Source organism: Varanus komodoensis, unplaced genomic scaffold, assembly GCF_004798865.1.
Source record: "Varanus komodoensis strain SLA01 unplaced genomic scaffold, ASM479886v1 scaffold13_3, whole genome shotgun sequence".
NCBI lineage: Eukaryota > Metazoa > Chordata > Lepidosauria > Squamata > Varanidae > Varanus > Varanus komodoensis.
The window spans coordinates 9186514-9199135 of NW_025335409.1; the positions used below are offsets into that span (position 1 = coordinate 9186514).

Consider the following 12622-nt stretch of genomic DNA (forward strand, 5'->3'; position numbering starts at 1 on the left):
GGAAGCCAGGAGTCAGAACATTTTAAATAAATTATTTTCACTGACTAACAAGTAAATATGTTTGATATTGGGGTGGTTGCTGACATCAGCCATAGATTCGTCAAACATTCCAAAGAGAGTTAGAGATGAGGTGGCAACATAAGCACTACTCTAGACATTATCATAAAATTATTGCGATCTGTAGCTTTGACTGATTTTTAATTCTGCCAAGCAAGTGTACTTACTTATTTCTACTATAAACCATCTGGTAGGTATTGTAGAGTATACCCTGTTAAATAGTTTAATTAATTAATTAATGTCCCATTTTTCCACCAGGAACATGATGCTCTAGGTGAACAGTAATTCTTGTACCTTCTGAGCTATTCCAAGAAATAGTGTGCCTGCCACAAAAACAATATATTTCTTAAGGCCAACCAAGAGTATGTTCACTGCTCCATTGTGTAGTAGTAAACTACTTAACTACTACTTACATATCATAAGAAAAAGCATTCAATTTTTTCTCCCCTGAATGATAGGATCCTCTTGTTCCTGAAGGGAACTTACTCATGAATAGTGATCTTGGTAGGGATTTCAGTCCACAGCCTGGCATACTTCACAGGCACCACTGTCTCCTGAGGATCTCTGTCCACATGCATATGCAACATGAGGCGGCAAAATGATGCTCGTAGGTCGTAAGGCAGGCTCTCATCTGACATGCAGCGCAGGATCAGATCCACTGAGAGCTGTGTGGAAATCTGGTTTATAGCCAAATACTGGCGGTCCAAGCACATCTTGGCAAAGAGGTTCAATTGATACCTTAGGATAATAAAGCAGCAGCGTCATCTCCATTCTGCATTTGCTTCCCGGGAACCTGGTTGCTAAGGTACCAGTCTACATGTCTGATGAATGTTACATAATCTCAACAACCACTTCGCCAGTCTTTTACTGTGTACAACCATTAAAGCGATCAATCACGTTATAAAATAAGGTCCATAAAACACCATGTGCATACAGCGATTCTCCCCCTAAATCCCTGAGAAATTCTCCACTTGAAAAGCAAATTTGCAGCCCACTCTTGTATCCTGGTCTACACCTGCTTCTATATGGCAGCTGCAGCTATCACTTTTAATGAAAATTATAATGATACAAGTTACAAATCTTCAAAGGAACCTGCTTACCTACAATGCAATCCTATGCAGATTTACCTCTACACAGGTTTACTATGTATTAGCATGCATAGAATTACACCCTTAATTTAATTCAATAAAACAAACTGAACTTGTGAAGAACTCAGAACAAACATTTGCTAATCATGCATAAAAAGTTCAGGCCTTGTTCAGGTACTATTTTTTCTTTCAGGAATTTATCCAGGGTTCCAGTTCCTGAACCAAGTCCTCCTTTGTCAATTTAATAATTCTTATACTGCACACTCTTCCATTAGCACAACATTGTACATGGGGCTCCCTGTAAGTCTCTTACCCAGGTACTGATTGGTAGTTTTGTAGCTTCAGCAGTGCTAGAGAATTAGGTATATCCATGCCATTCATTTGACCTCCAATGGAATCAACAGACTTTTAAAAATACTATACTCATACCTTACTTTTGCTTACATGGTCCTACCAGGACTTTTTAATCCAAAGGACTGACCAGGTCTCACAGTAAATGCATTTGTTTCACCAATAACGCAGCTTCAAATACTCCCAGACCATCAACTGGCCCAAAGGTCAATGAGCTTGGAGCAAAACAGCTCATTGACCTCTGATACCCCACACTTCATTGATGTCAACTCAGATATTATTTTTCCAAGTCTTCCTCACCTCCCATTGGAACAATATCTAATGGGGCAAGGGATTACTGTGAGTTCATTGCCTTCTTCTCAATTATCAATTTTCCATAGGCACTAATAAAAGGCCTGAATTGTGGCCTACCAGGTACTTAAATTCTGTCCAGGAACCCTAGCACTGCTGACGAATCCAGAGATGATCCCCCTGAAAGAAAAAGGTACTTTACCTGTAGTAAGTAAGGACTTCTAAATCAGCTTTGGTACCCTCTTTAGCTTCTTGAGCAAGATGCCTGATGGCTTTACCATGAGGTTCCTTGTTGCTGTCAATCCAGTAGAGCCAAACCTCTTCCTCATCCATATCATCAGAGAGCATGGAGCAGTCCAACGGGTTGTCCATTTGCATCGAAACCAACCTTAAAGCCAACAGTTTACACTATAACTACGAACAATCTAAATTCACTGCTTAGGTGAGGCAGCATAAAGTAATTAAAAGGAAATCTCAGTTAACTTACTTGGTCTGAATAAGAATGTCAGCATTTCCTGGGCTCAGCATGTATTTACAAATAAGTTCCTGAGTGACTGGAATTGCAGTTGTGTTAGAAACACACAGATCTGATAGATAGTCCAAGAACCTGGAGGGGAGGGCAAGAGAAATTCACAAGGGGCCATGTCACGTATTTGCAGAAAGGAGGCAACATAATAATTAATAGAACCCCTCCGCCCCACAGAAATATTGACTGCATGCACACACACACAACCAGTTTTATGTAACACAATAATTGCTTCTAATAGTTCCAAGGTGCATGTTCACAAAAAAAAGGGTGATCTATGCAATCACCCTAAGGAATAAATAATATTATGTGGGCTGCTTCAAACCTTGGCTCCCTATTCCTCCTGAGTAAATTCACAAATGTCTCTATTTCTTTAGCTGTGATATGTTTCTCCAGCAGCTTCCTGTTGTTGTGCAACAAAGCTGTGATAGTATCTTCTGCCAAAATATCATAGCCGATCTGGGACTGCATGACACAGAAGTTCTTTGCAATGTATTCCTGGAAGAAAATCCAAGGGTGGTCTGTCAAACAGCTTGAAAAATGGAGTGTTCCAGACACACATACTTTATTTGGTATCAGCAACATTTGGCTTGATAGACAAGCAGATAAAACATAGTTGTTTGTTTCTTTGGGTTCCTGGAAACGTTCTCCATCTCTTTCAAGTTCCATATTTTAATTGATTTCATGTGTTGTTCCTTCTCAAGCACTTGGAGATGTCAACAACAGTTTAAAATTACAGATGAATGCATAATAAAACAAAAGCCAAATCAATTAAACATAACCCATGCTTGATTAATTGTGCTCACAGAATAGCAGCCCAACAAGGAAAGCTTTATACTCCCTTCTGGATATGGATTGAGACACTGACACACCCCTAAAGGGAAGGCTGCTCCGCAAGTGTGGGGCAACCATCAAGAATGATACTCGGTAACATGCTCTCATGGCTAGAACTCGCCACAGATATGAATATTTGGTCTTAATGATACCATAGACTAGAGAGAATGTCTTCATTGTGATACCGTATTTTTCCGTATATAAGATGCCCCCATGTATAGGACGCCCCCACTTTTCCTACCCATCTCCAGTGAGCAAGCTGCAGCCGTGCGCACACACCGCCTCACCAGCCCCCCCCGCCCCCGCGCACCGCCTGGCCGCCCCCCGCCTGTTCGCTGCTTCACCGCCCCCCCCATGCACCGCCTCGCCACACCTTCCACGTGCGCACAATCATGCCAGTCTCCCCAGCCCCAGAGTGCACCCGTGGTTCTCCTCTTGGGCCCCATGTATAAGACACACCTCCATTTTTAAGTAAATGTTTTTAAGAAAAAGTAGCATCTTACACATGGAAAAATATGGTAGGTAATAGTCAAGCTACTAAGGCAGAGTTGGGTTGTTGTTCTCCAAATGTTCTGTCCTTCAACACCCATCATCCCTCACCATTGACTATGATGACTAGGTCTGATGGGAGCTGTAGGCAAAAACATCTGGAAGGCTGTAAGTTGCCCACCTCTGTACCAAATGCGTTATATACCTTGAATTATGACTGGAGGGCAACTTAGAATCAGTAGATGTTTGAGTTACGCAGGACCAATATAAACTTTGCCTCTCCTCTATCTAAAACAAACTTGTTTGATCTGTTTACTGTTAGTTCTGAAGTAAACGTGATCTCATTGTCAAATTTGCCCTACTCTGACCCAAAGATACCTACAAACCCAGAGTTCCAAGCAAACACCAGAAGCTTCCTTGCCACTATGGACTATGGGCTTTTGCCAGATGATTCACTGAGATGGGAATATCTTAGCTCACTGAATTTGGTTGCCAATCAACACATAATACAGGTCAAGAAGGAGTTGAACAGAGTTCTCCAACAGACAAAGAACAAAAATGGAGGTATCTCTGTTACTGGCAGTAAATCTGCCCCCAAGTTCTCTACTTACTTCCTGAATTTTCTTGTGTTTGTTTAATTGATTCCTGTCATGTTATGCATGGCTCCTTGGAGCCCTCAAGTAAAGTGACCAACAAAGCAACAAGCCATATAACAACAATATCAGTACACACAATTAACATATCAAGCAATCAACAGGAGATCCACCCATCCATCCAGCACAGTAGGGGGAAAAAAGGCCATTCATCAAGCAAGGCTCCAGTAATGTTTTAATTCTGGGTTTGATGGCAGGCATTATCTTGGGGACTACCATGCTCTAGTGTTGACACACACACACCAATTTCATCCAGAACTTGCTCATTTCAGCTGTAACCAGTCATGCCACAGAGATGGATGCCAGCCTTAAGCTCTGGGACACATCATATTACTATATTCAAAGTCTTTTAAGTTAGCTGAAGGCCATGAGATTAGTAATGCAAAACCTCTCTCCAAAAATAAGAGTGTGGTTCTATAAAGCCTACTCTGGCATCTTTCCCTTGCAAACGTTATTCCTGCCGATCCCATGAAACTATGGGTACTTCTAGACAAAGGACTCCTAATGCTCTGAGTTAAATGGTCTTCCTTCTTTTTGTCTGTAATGGATCTGCTGCAGTAGGAGCACAATGCTTCTGAGGAGTTCACAACTTACCCAATATATTTAATTATGTGTACCCCCCTGAAAAGGCAAAAGGCAAACCTGATTTTTCCTGTAGTCCTGCTGGGAATGCCGTAGGATTCTATAACAAAGCCTCAGCATGTATTTGTATGGTGCGTATCTCTGATCCCCCAGATCTTCAAGTCTCAGCATGGCTCCTTCACCTGCCTTGTCTTTGAATGGGGCCTTTAAGATCCCAAAAATCTGTGAACATGCAAGAAATCAAAACCAAAGTGGAGGTGAAGGAAAGCAGGTCTTTCTGGTGCTTCCTAAGAGCAATGCATTAGAGCAGCACCTTGAGCCAAGATGAAGGGAAACTGGTCACCATCGCTACATATATGAGCCTGAATAGAATTATCAATGCAAATAACATGAAAACATACATGTCCTTTCCCTCCAGCAGGTAGCCTCCTATTAAAAACTGATATTTGGTATGAGGAGCAGGCTACTTCCAGGACATATCTCTTCTCCACATCCCTCAATTAATCTGCTGTTTTCTGTTAGGATCCACTTTCAAGCATATGCATAGGTCTCCATGGGTACACATTACAAAAGTTTTATAACAACACTGATAACCCTCTTATATCACCCATATTTGTGAGCAACTCTTAGGAGTGCTCATATACCCAATGACAACCCAGTAAAACACATCAGTAGTCAGAGAACAGGACTCGTAAGAGACATTGGCATAACAAAAATAGATGTACAGTACAGACTCCCAAAAGTCATTCTATGAAATTCAATAAAAATGTTTACCAAGTTCGTCTCATATCAGAAACTGGGACAGGGTGGAAAAAATAGCAGAAGTGCAATGTATTTTTGTAACATTTGAAACATTAAAAATAAGTAGGGGAGAGAATAAGTAACTCCAAAGGTCACAATCTAAAGAGGTTGCACGTAACTATTTAAGAGGAAAATGTGACTGCAAAAAGTCATTAGCATGCAAAACATGCATTAATATTTTGGGTTTATGCAAAAAACAAGGAAAAACCACCACTACAAGAAGAAAATATAATGAGGCCAAAGTAATGCAATTATCTACATTTGTCCTAAACTGATACAAAAGAAAGTAATTGTACACCTGTATCAGCAACCTTTCCTTGTACTCTACAACATTTATTTTGTGCTTCTTTCTTTAGAATCATACCATGCAAAAAAAAGGTGAAGACAGACCCATAGTAGCCTAATTAGATCCATGCTCTGAGAATATGCTCCACTTAAAATGTTATTGTCACTAACATACCTGTGCCAATATATTTTGTTCCCTCATTAATTTTTGCCTCTCACGATTGGGCTTAATGACAACTACATCCAAAACTTCCTGGCCATTATTGTGCACATCAGCAACAAAGAATATTAGATCTTCCAGTAACTTGGTTACAAACCTAAGTTGAGTTTGAAGAAATGCAAGACATAACAACAGTGTAACTTCTTAGCTTTCATATAAACATAACGATTATATAAATCCCATCCATCACAATAATGAGCATTTTTCTGGTTTGGTATTATTAATTATTGTTTAGAAAACAATCAGAGTAAATCTGAAGACCTAAACACAACTCTTGTACTCATAATTACTGCTGGCACATTCCAGGCATAGCATCAAATGATGATTTAGCACTGTGAATGAGTCTAGCCTCCTCCTGAGCTCATGCACTCTCATTCCCCTCTCTTCTACCCACACAGCCAAGAAAAGATGTTCAGAAGAATTAACTTTGGTTTATTCCAGGTTCCTGTGTTCTTTGAATTTAATTCTAGCTATGGTTAGTTTCTAGAAGCCAGCTTCATAACCCATGGTTTGAAACTGGCTTGTTTTTAAATTAACTGTGGATAGTAATTAAACCACAGTTCCTAATTCAAACAATAGGAAAGCTATGATTAACTAAAAATGGATGTGAATGCTTTTTAGCCACACGAAGAGATTAAGGTAAGAGAAGAACCTGTGAAGAGGCTTAAGTCATTAATTTAGTGCTAAACCATGGTTTTGTGTTATATCTGGATCAAAGTGCCTGGGTTCAGACAACACAATATCCTGCGTTCAAAAGTAGGCTATAGGTTCAGTGTGGATTGTTGCTGAACTATGAATTCTTGTTTAAACATGGTTTATAGTGCTGTCAGAAGATGACCTGTTGTTTTTCATTGTCTAAGATAACAAAACATGAATGACAACCCACATTCCACAGCCCAACAAAAAACCAAGGGTTCTGTTCATGGGCGATTACAAATTGCAAACACACTATTGAAATTGTGTTATTGCAAACACAGTAATCCTGGTGATCTGATGGGTGTGCCATGGTTGACCCATGGACTAACCACACAGTGCGGCTTATTCACTGGAAAGAATGGCTTAGCATGGCTTGCAAACACAGCACCTTTGCCATTCCACAGAGATGAATCAAACCCATAGATCCCACTATCGCACTCACATTCATCACACACAAATGTATCAATGCTTAAATGGCCCGGGGCAGTCACATTACTAAAAAGCTAAAAGTATCCTGTAGTGTTTTAAGCCATCATAAACACTAATGGTATTGAACTGGCCAGTTCTTTCCATGATGTGACTATTACAGAAATATACGTAACTTACAAGCACTTGCTAGGCAACATTCTCTCATAGAGGAAGGAGGAAGTGGTCAAGAGGTAAGGAAGGTGATTACTGACCTCCTTTCATTTTGTGTTACAGATCCAATCTCCAACTTTTGAACTGTTGATGCTAAAACTTTGTTGGCATCATTAGCAAAATCCAAATCTCTAACCTCAGACAGAGGAACTGACACGATAGCAAACGCTTCCTTGTCTTCTTTTGTTTGGCACGTTCCGATCTACAGTATAGGTGATAGGATGAACACAGATTCAGCACTGGAAAACTTTTCTTTTTGTATCAACTATATTCATCACTTTCAGTATGTACCTTCAACATGACAGGCCTTTCTTCATCTTTGTCTATTGGAATACTGGTACTGGTGACCCATGTGTTGGTGCAGAGGTGTCTCAGTCGAACATATGAATTCCTAAAGGAAACATCAGCTCTAAAGAAATGAACTTCAAACTATTTGAATGTGCAGCATTATTTTCAAACCCACTGAAAGAGAATTTACATAGGCTATAGTCAGGCAACACAGAATGCCTAAATTCCACTGAGGTGATCTTTTAAAAAGTTCAGAGGCTGGAGAGTACATATTTCCTAAATTTAAATTATCCACACACACACCCTTATATGTCATTTCTATCAGCACACAAGTGGTACAATTCTGACTGGATTCAGTATAAACCACAGTGCATGCCCCCCGTTTCCACCATCCACTAAAGCAGGGGTACAGAACCTTGGGCCCACAGGCCAAATGAAGCTGACCTAAGGCCCCAACCTAGCTCACCAAGCTCCCGCAGAAGCCTGCACCTCCTTCCTTGGCCCCACCCCCACCCTTTCCTTGACCAGCAATGGTTTAGTGGTTTCCCATCTTTTGGATAGGGTATTCCCATTGTAAAAATTTATAATACCCCTCCGAACTGAGGCTTAGACACTGGCATTAAGAGCTTTACGCTATAATATGCTTGTGTTCCTAGCATTCTGGTCTCACCCTTTTTGCCTTTGGCTCCACCCTGTTTAGCCTTAACCCCACCCACCACTGAAAGGCTCATCCCAAGACTTTCTCCAATATTAAATTCAGCCATTGGACTGAAATAGGTTCAACACCTCTGCACTAAGGAGATGTGTACTCCATACACTGTGGTTAGGGGCTGAAAATGCAGGGAATTTTCTGGATCACTGTGCATACAGCCCCTGCTTGCAGAACACAAAATTCACATATTAGATGTATTGTAGAAGATGAAGGCATATGCCATCTAGACTTGCAAGATGGGAAACGAAATGCTTTGCACTGTATTTAGGACTATTCTTTCCCAATCTTTCTTCACAGGATTTCTTATTGCATTCACCATGACCAGCATATAGAATGATTCTGATTTTACATGCAATACATCTGACTTTACTTAATATGAGCAAATGTTCTTCAACCTGGTAAGAGATTAGATAACAGTGACCTGAAATGCCAGTCATCTAAGCAGGGACAGTTGAGTCAACAATGTGATGTGACTGCAAAAAAGTCAAGTGCTACTTTGGCCTGCATTAAGAGAAGTATCATTTCCAAACCACACAAAGTAACAGTTTCCTTCTACTCAGCACTGGTTGGGCCTCACCTTGCGTCCTTCATCCAGTATGAGGAACCACAGTTTAAGAAAGATGAAGAGAAACTAGTAAAGATTTAGTCAAAAAAGATAACCAGGGAACTGGAAACAAAGCCCTATGAGGAGACCTTGGAAGAAATGAAATGTTTAGCCTTGAGAAGAGAAGCCTGAAGGAAGGCATGACAGCTTTCTTCAAGTATGTGAAAGGTTGTCACACAGAGGAGTGCCAGGGTCACTTCTCAGTCATCTCAGAGTGTAAGACATGGAGCAATGGATCCAAGTTACAGGAAGCTAGATTCCAGCTGAACTTCAGCGAGAACCTCCTGATTCTTAGAGCAATACAGCAATGGAACCAATTACCTAGAGAGGTTCTGGGCTCTTCCAAACTGGAGATGCAGGTAAACAGTCATCTATTAGGGATGCTTTAACCTGGAGTCTTGCATTGAGCAATGGGTTGGACCAGTACCAATTTGCTTCTGTCATGTCTGTACCAGCAAATCTTCCACAGCAGCTTCTAACACTCTGTTTCCTATCTCCCCCTTTTCTACCATGCCTGGGTTCTGATGACAACTAGCAAACAACAATAAAAAAAAAATCTACGGTGCTTGTTGTGTTGACCAAGCCCAGTCATGGGGACTGACCATAGTAACTTACTGTAGTTGACATCCACACTAAGACACAATGGTCTCTTCTACAATTTTTCCCTTCCATTAATGCTTGTTATGTCATCCAAACTTGGCCAACACAACACATTGTGGGGCAAGTCCCAGTGCAAGAGAGACATTTGGCAAGAGCATTATTTGCCAAGCAGTTAGCCAGGGAGTGCTGCTGCCTAGGGCTATGCTGAGGCTCTCCAGAACTCAGTTCATGTCTGGTCACTGGATTCCTCCAGTGTTTGTCCCTCTCTAAGGAAACATGTGAGCCCTGTTTGTGCAGTGGAAATACACTGATAGCTGTGACATGTCGAAACCAGTTTGCAACCATGGCTGTGAAAGAGAGGCATTTGACTCCTCCCAGAGTGAACCTGAGATACCACTGGGAGGAACGAGAGGGAAAGAGTCAGCAGGAGGAAGCAAAGCAGTTGCAATGAGCTCCATCGTTGGTTGAGCCCATTGTGGGTGCTTGGCAGCAACCCATCATGGACTGCCTTTACACGCAAACCCTCACACTGTTCCAGTGTTTAACATCATGATACTGTGGCTCGCCCCTCTAGGTAGGCACAACCAATCAACCAACCTTCCCTCCTTCCTGCCAGACACACAAGCACCATCCCCAGCACTGGGTAAAGGTTGTTCAGGTACGATGGGACAGGAGAACTGCCAATATCATTGCACTTTTCCCATGAGTTTGCCCAGACATTTTAGTTTCAGCCTATTTAACATTCTGTATCCTACTTAAAATCTTTGTACTGCTGCTAGAATTTACTCTAGTTCTCACTTTTATTTCATGCTTTAGTCTAACCATTTAAAATTTTATACTGTATTTTATGATTTATATTGTTCTGAACCACCCAGAGAGTTTTGGCTATTGGGTAGTATTAAAATGTAATGCATGAATGAATCATACTACACATGTTTAACTTAGATAGTACATTGCTGCACTGGTGCTGGATGAGCACAGGCTCCTACTTAACTTGTGCCTGTGCAGACTGGTGCTCTCTTGGGCTACCTAGATACCTGAGCTTCACATCAGCACTCCTCTCACTAAAAGAGGGGGCTCTTCTCAAAGGCCTTTATCAAGCATGGAAGGGCTTGCTCCTTGGTAACAAATAATTCTGGACACTCTTTTGGGAACGAAAGAAAGAAAGAAAGAAAGAAAGAAAGAAAGAAAGAAAGAAAGAAAGAAGGAAGGAAGGAAGGAAGGAAGGAAGGAAGGAAGGAAAGAAGGAAAGAAAGAAAGAAAGAAAGAAAGAAAGAAAGAAAGAAAGAAAGAAAACTAATGCAGAGAAAAGGCTTTCAAAAACAGACATTTTACTTTCTAATGGATCCTATCTCTCACCTAACAGTTGGTCTCTAATGTTATTACACTGATGTTTTCTTACAAAAGCTTGTTTATCTTCATGGTTGTTTGCTATCCAGTTGTACTGTTGCTTCTTGCATCTCTTGTCTGCCTGTCAACATCCCAGGGTGAATGTTTCAGTGAAGAATGTTTGAGTGAAGAATAAAATAAGCACCCTCTACTTACGCGACTTAATTTATACTGTTAAATTATATCGTTTTATATTAAGTTATTTATTTATGTTTGTGAGCTGCCCCGAGGCTTCGGCAAATGCGGTGGCATAGACGTTCCCTAAATAAACAAATACTGGTACAATCCCTGATTGCACAATTCTATATACAAATATATTTCTATACAGATATACATGCACATATATTATGCACACATGTATAAATATACCCGTGTATGTGTATTTGCATGTGTATATCTGTGCGTAGGGCATTATGTGTACCACAGTACCTTGGAACCAGGCAGTCTGCTCGCTGAAGAGTGGTAGCATCCAGTTCAAAAAGAGAGGCAATGTCATTTCCATGGGGCACAGACACCAAAGTATACCTAATCTTCTCTCCTGCCTGTCGTTTCTTCTTTGAAGTGAGAAGTTCACTGTCTCTCTGCTGATGGGGAAAATGGGATTGTTTGGTTTACACAGAATCCTGTTTTCAAGCATAGTTAAACTATGGAATTCACTTCCAAAAGGTATAAAATGGCATGATACAGGTGTAATGTCATCGTAGTAGCAGTAATAACATCAACAACAATTTCAGGTTTTGGCTGCATGCTACCTCCAGTATCAGAAGCTGTATGTACATCAGTTGCTGGGGAACATGGGCAGGAAGGTGCTGTTGCACTTCTATCCTGCTGGTGGGTTTCCCATGGGTAGCTGGTTGGCCACTCTGTGAACAGAATGCTGGACTAGCTGGACCTTAGTCTGACCCAGCAGGACTCATAGTCTTAAGTCCCACAGTGTTCTTTGCATAGGATACCACAATGGAAATTGAAACCTCTTCCCTTCAGGCTGCCTTTATCATGTAACTAGGTCAGAGGCCAATGGAAAGCTCCTGTTGCTCCACACAAGCCTTACCAAGCCCACTGGGCACTCAGCACTGGATTTAAAAGAAGACGGAGATAAAAAAGCTAGGAATAGATGGGAGGCAGGGAGACTAAGGAAGAACTTGTTTCCCACTACAACCACCACCAAGGGAATCCTCTTTAGCAAAAGAGATTGGCCAGGTCATGTGCTCCATTTGTATTTGTTCAGCATGGCACATTTTGCTGGTATATGCATAATCAAGGGTCCCCATCAATATTCTTAGCATGCATAACTTGTACAAAAAGTTCTGCTCAATGTAGCAAATCCTTAGAGAAGAATGTAAAGAATGCAGATCCTGGCCAACTGATTCAGGCTGAAAAACTGAATGGCACAGACTTCCAGGGAGTGTACTGCTTCAAATTAGCAGGGAGGGAAGGAAATCATCATCTTGAGTGATTCCCAAGTTAAAAAAAACAAGAAGTACTACTACCTAAACATAGAAAGATAGCATGTAAGG

At 41.1% G+C, this 12622-nt stretch overlaps 1 protein-coding gene across 6 annotated transcripts in view; it reads right to left on the reverse strand.

Annotated features, from left to right (window-relative positions):
• The window catches only part of ITPR2 (inositol 1,4,5-trisphosphate receptor type 2), a 257101-nt gene that overhangs the window by 151697 nt on the left and 92782 nt on the right, over positions 1 to 12622 (reverse strand). For 4 of the 6 annotated variants that reach the window (XM_044423126.1, XM_044423129.1, XM_044423131.1 and 1 more), the window contains 9 exons: positions 11535 to 11689; positions 7804 to 7903; positions 7554 to 7714; positions 6133 to 6274; positions 4932 to 5093; positions 2639 to 2811; positions 2275 to 2394; positions 1990 to 2175; positions 544 to 795 (listed from right to left, as the gene is read on the reverse strand). In XM_044423126.1, coding sequence (XP_044279061.1) covers positions 544 to 795; positions 1990 to 2175; positions 2275 to 2394; positions 2639 to 2811; positions 4932 to 5093; positions 6133 to 6274; positions 7554 to 7714; positions 7804 to 7903; positions 11535 to 11689 — 1451 coding nt within the window. The remainder of the gene's footprint in view (positions 1 to 543; positions 796 to 1989; positions 2176 to 2274; positions 2395 to 2638; positions 2812 to 4931; positions 5094 to 6132; positions 6275 to 7553; positions 7715 to 7803; positions 7904 to 11534; positions 11690 to 12622) is intronic. The other 2 variants (XM_044423128.1, XM_044423130.1) reach the window with 1 other exon arrangement.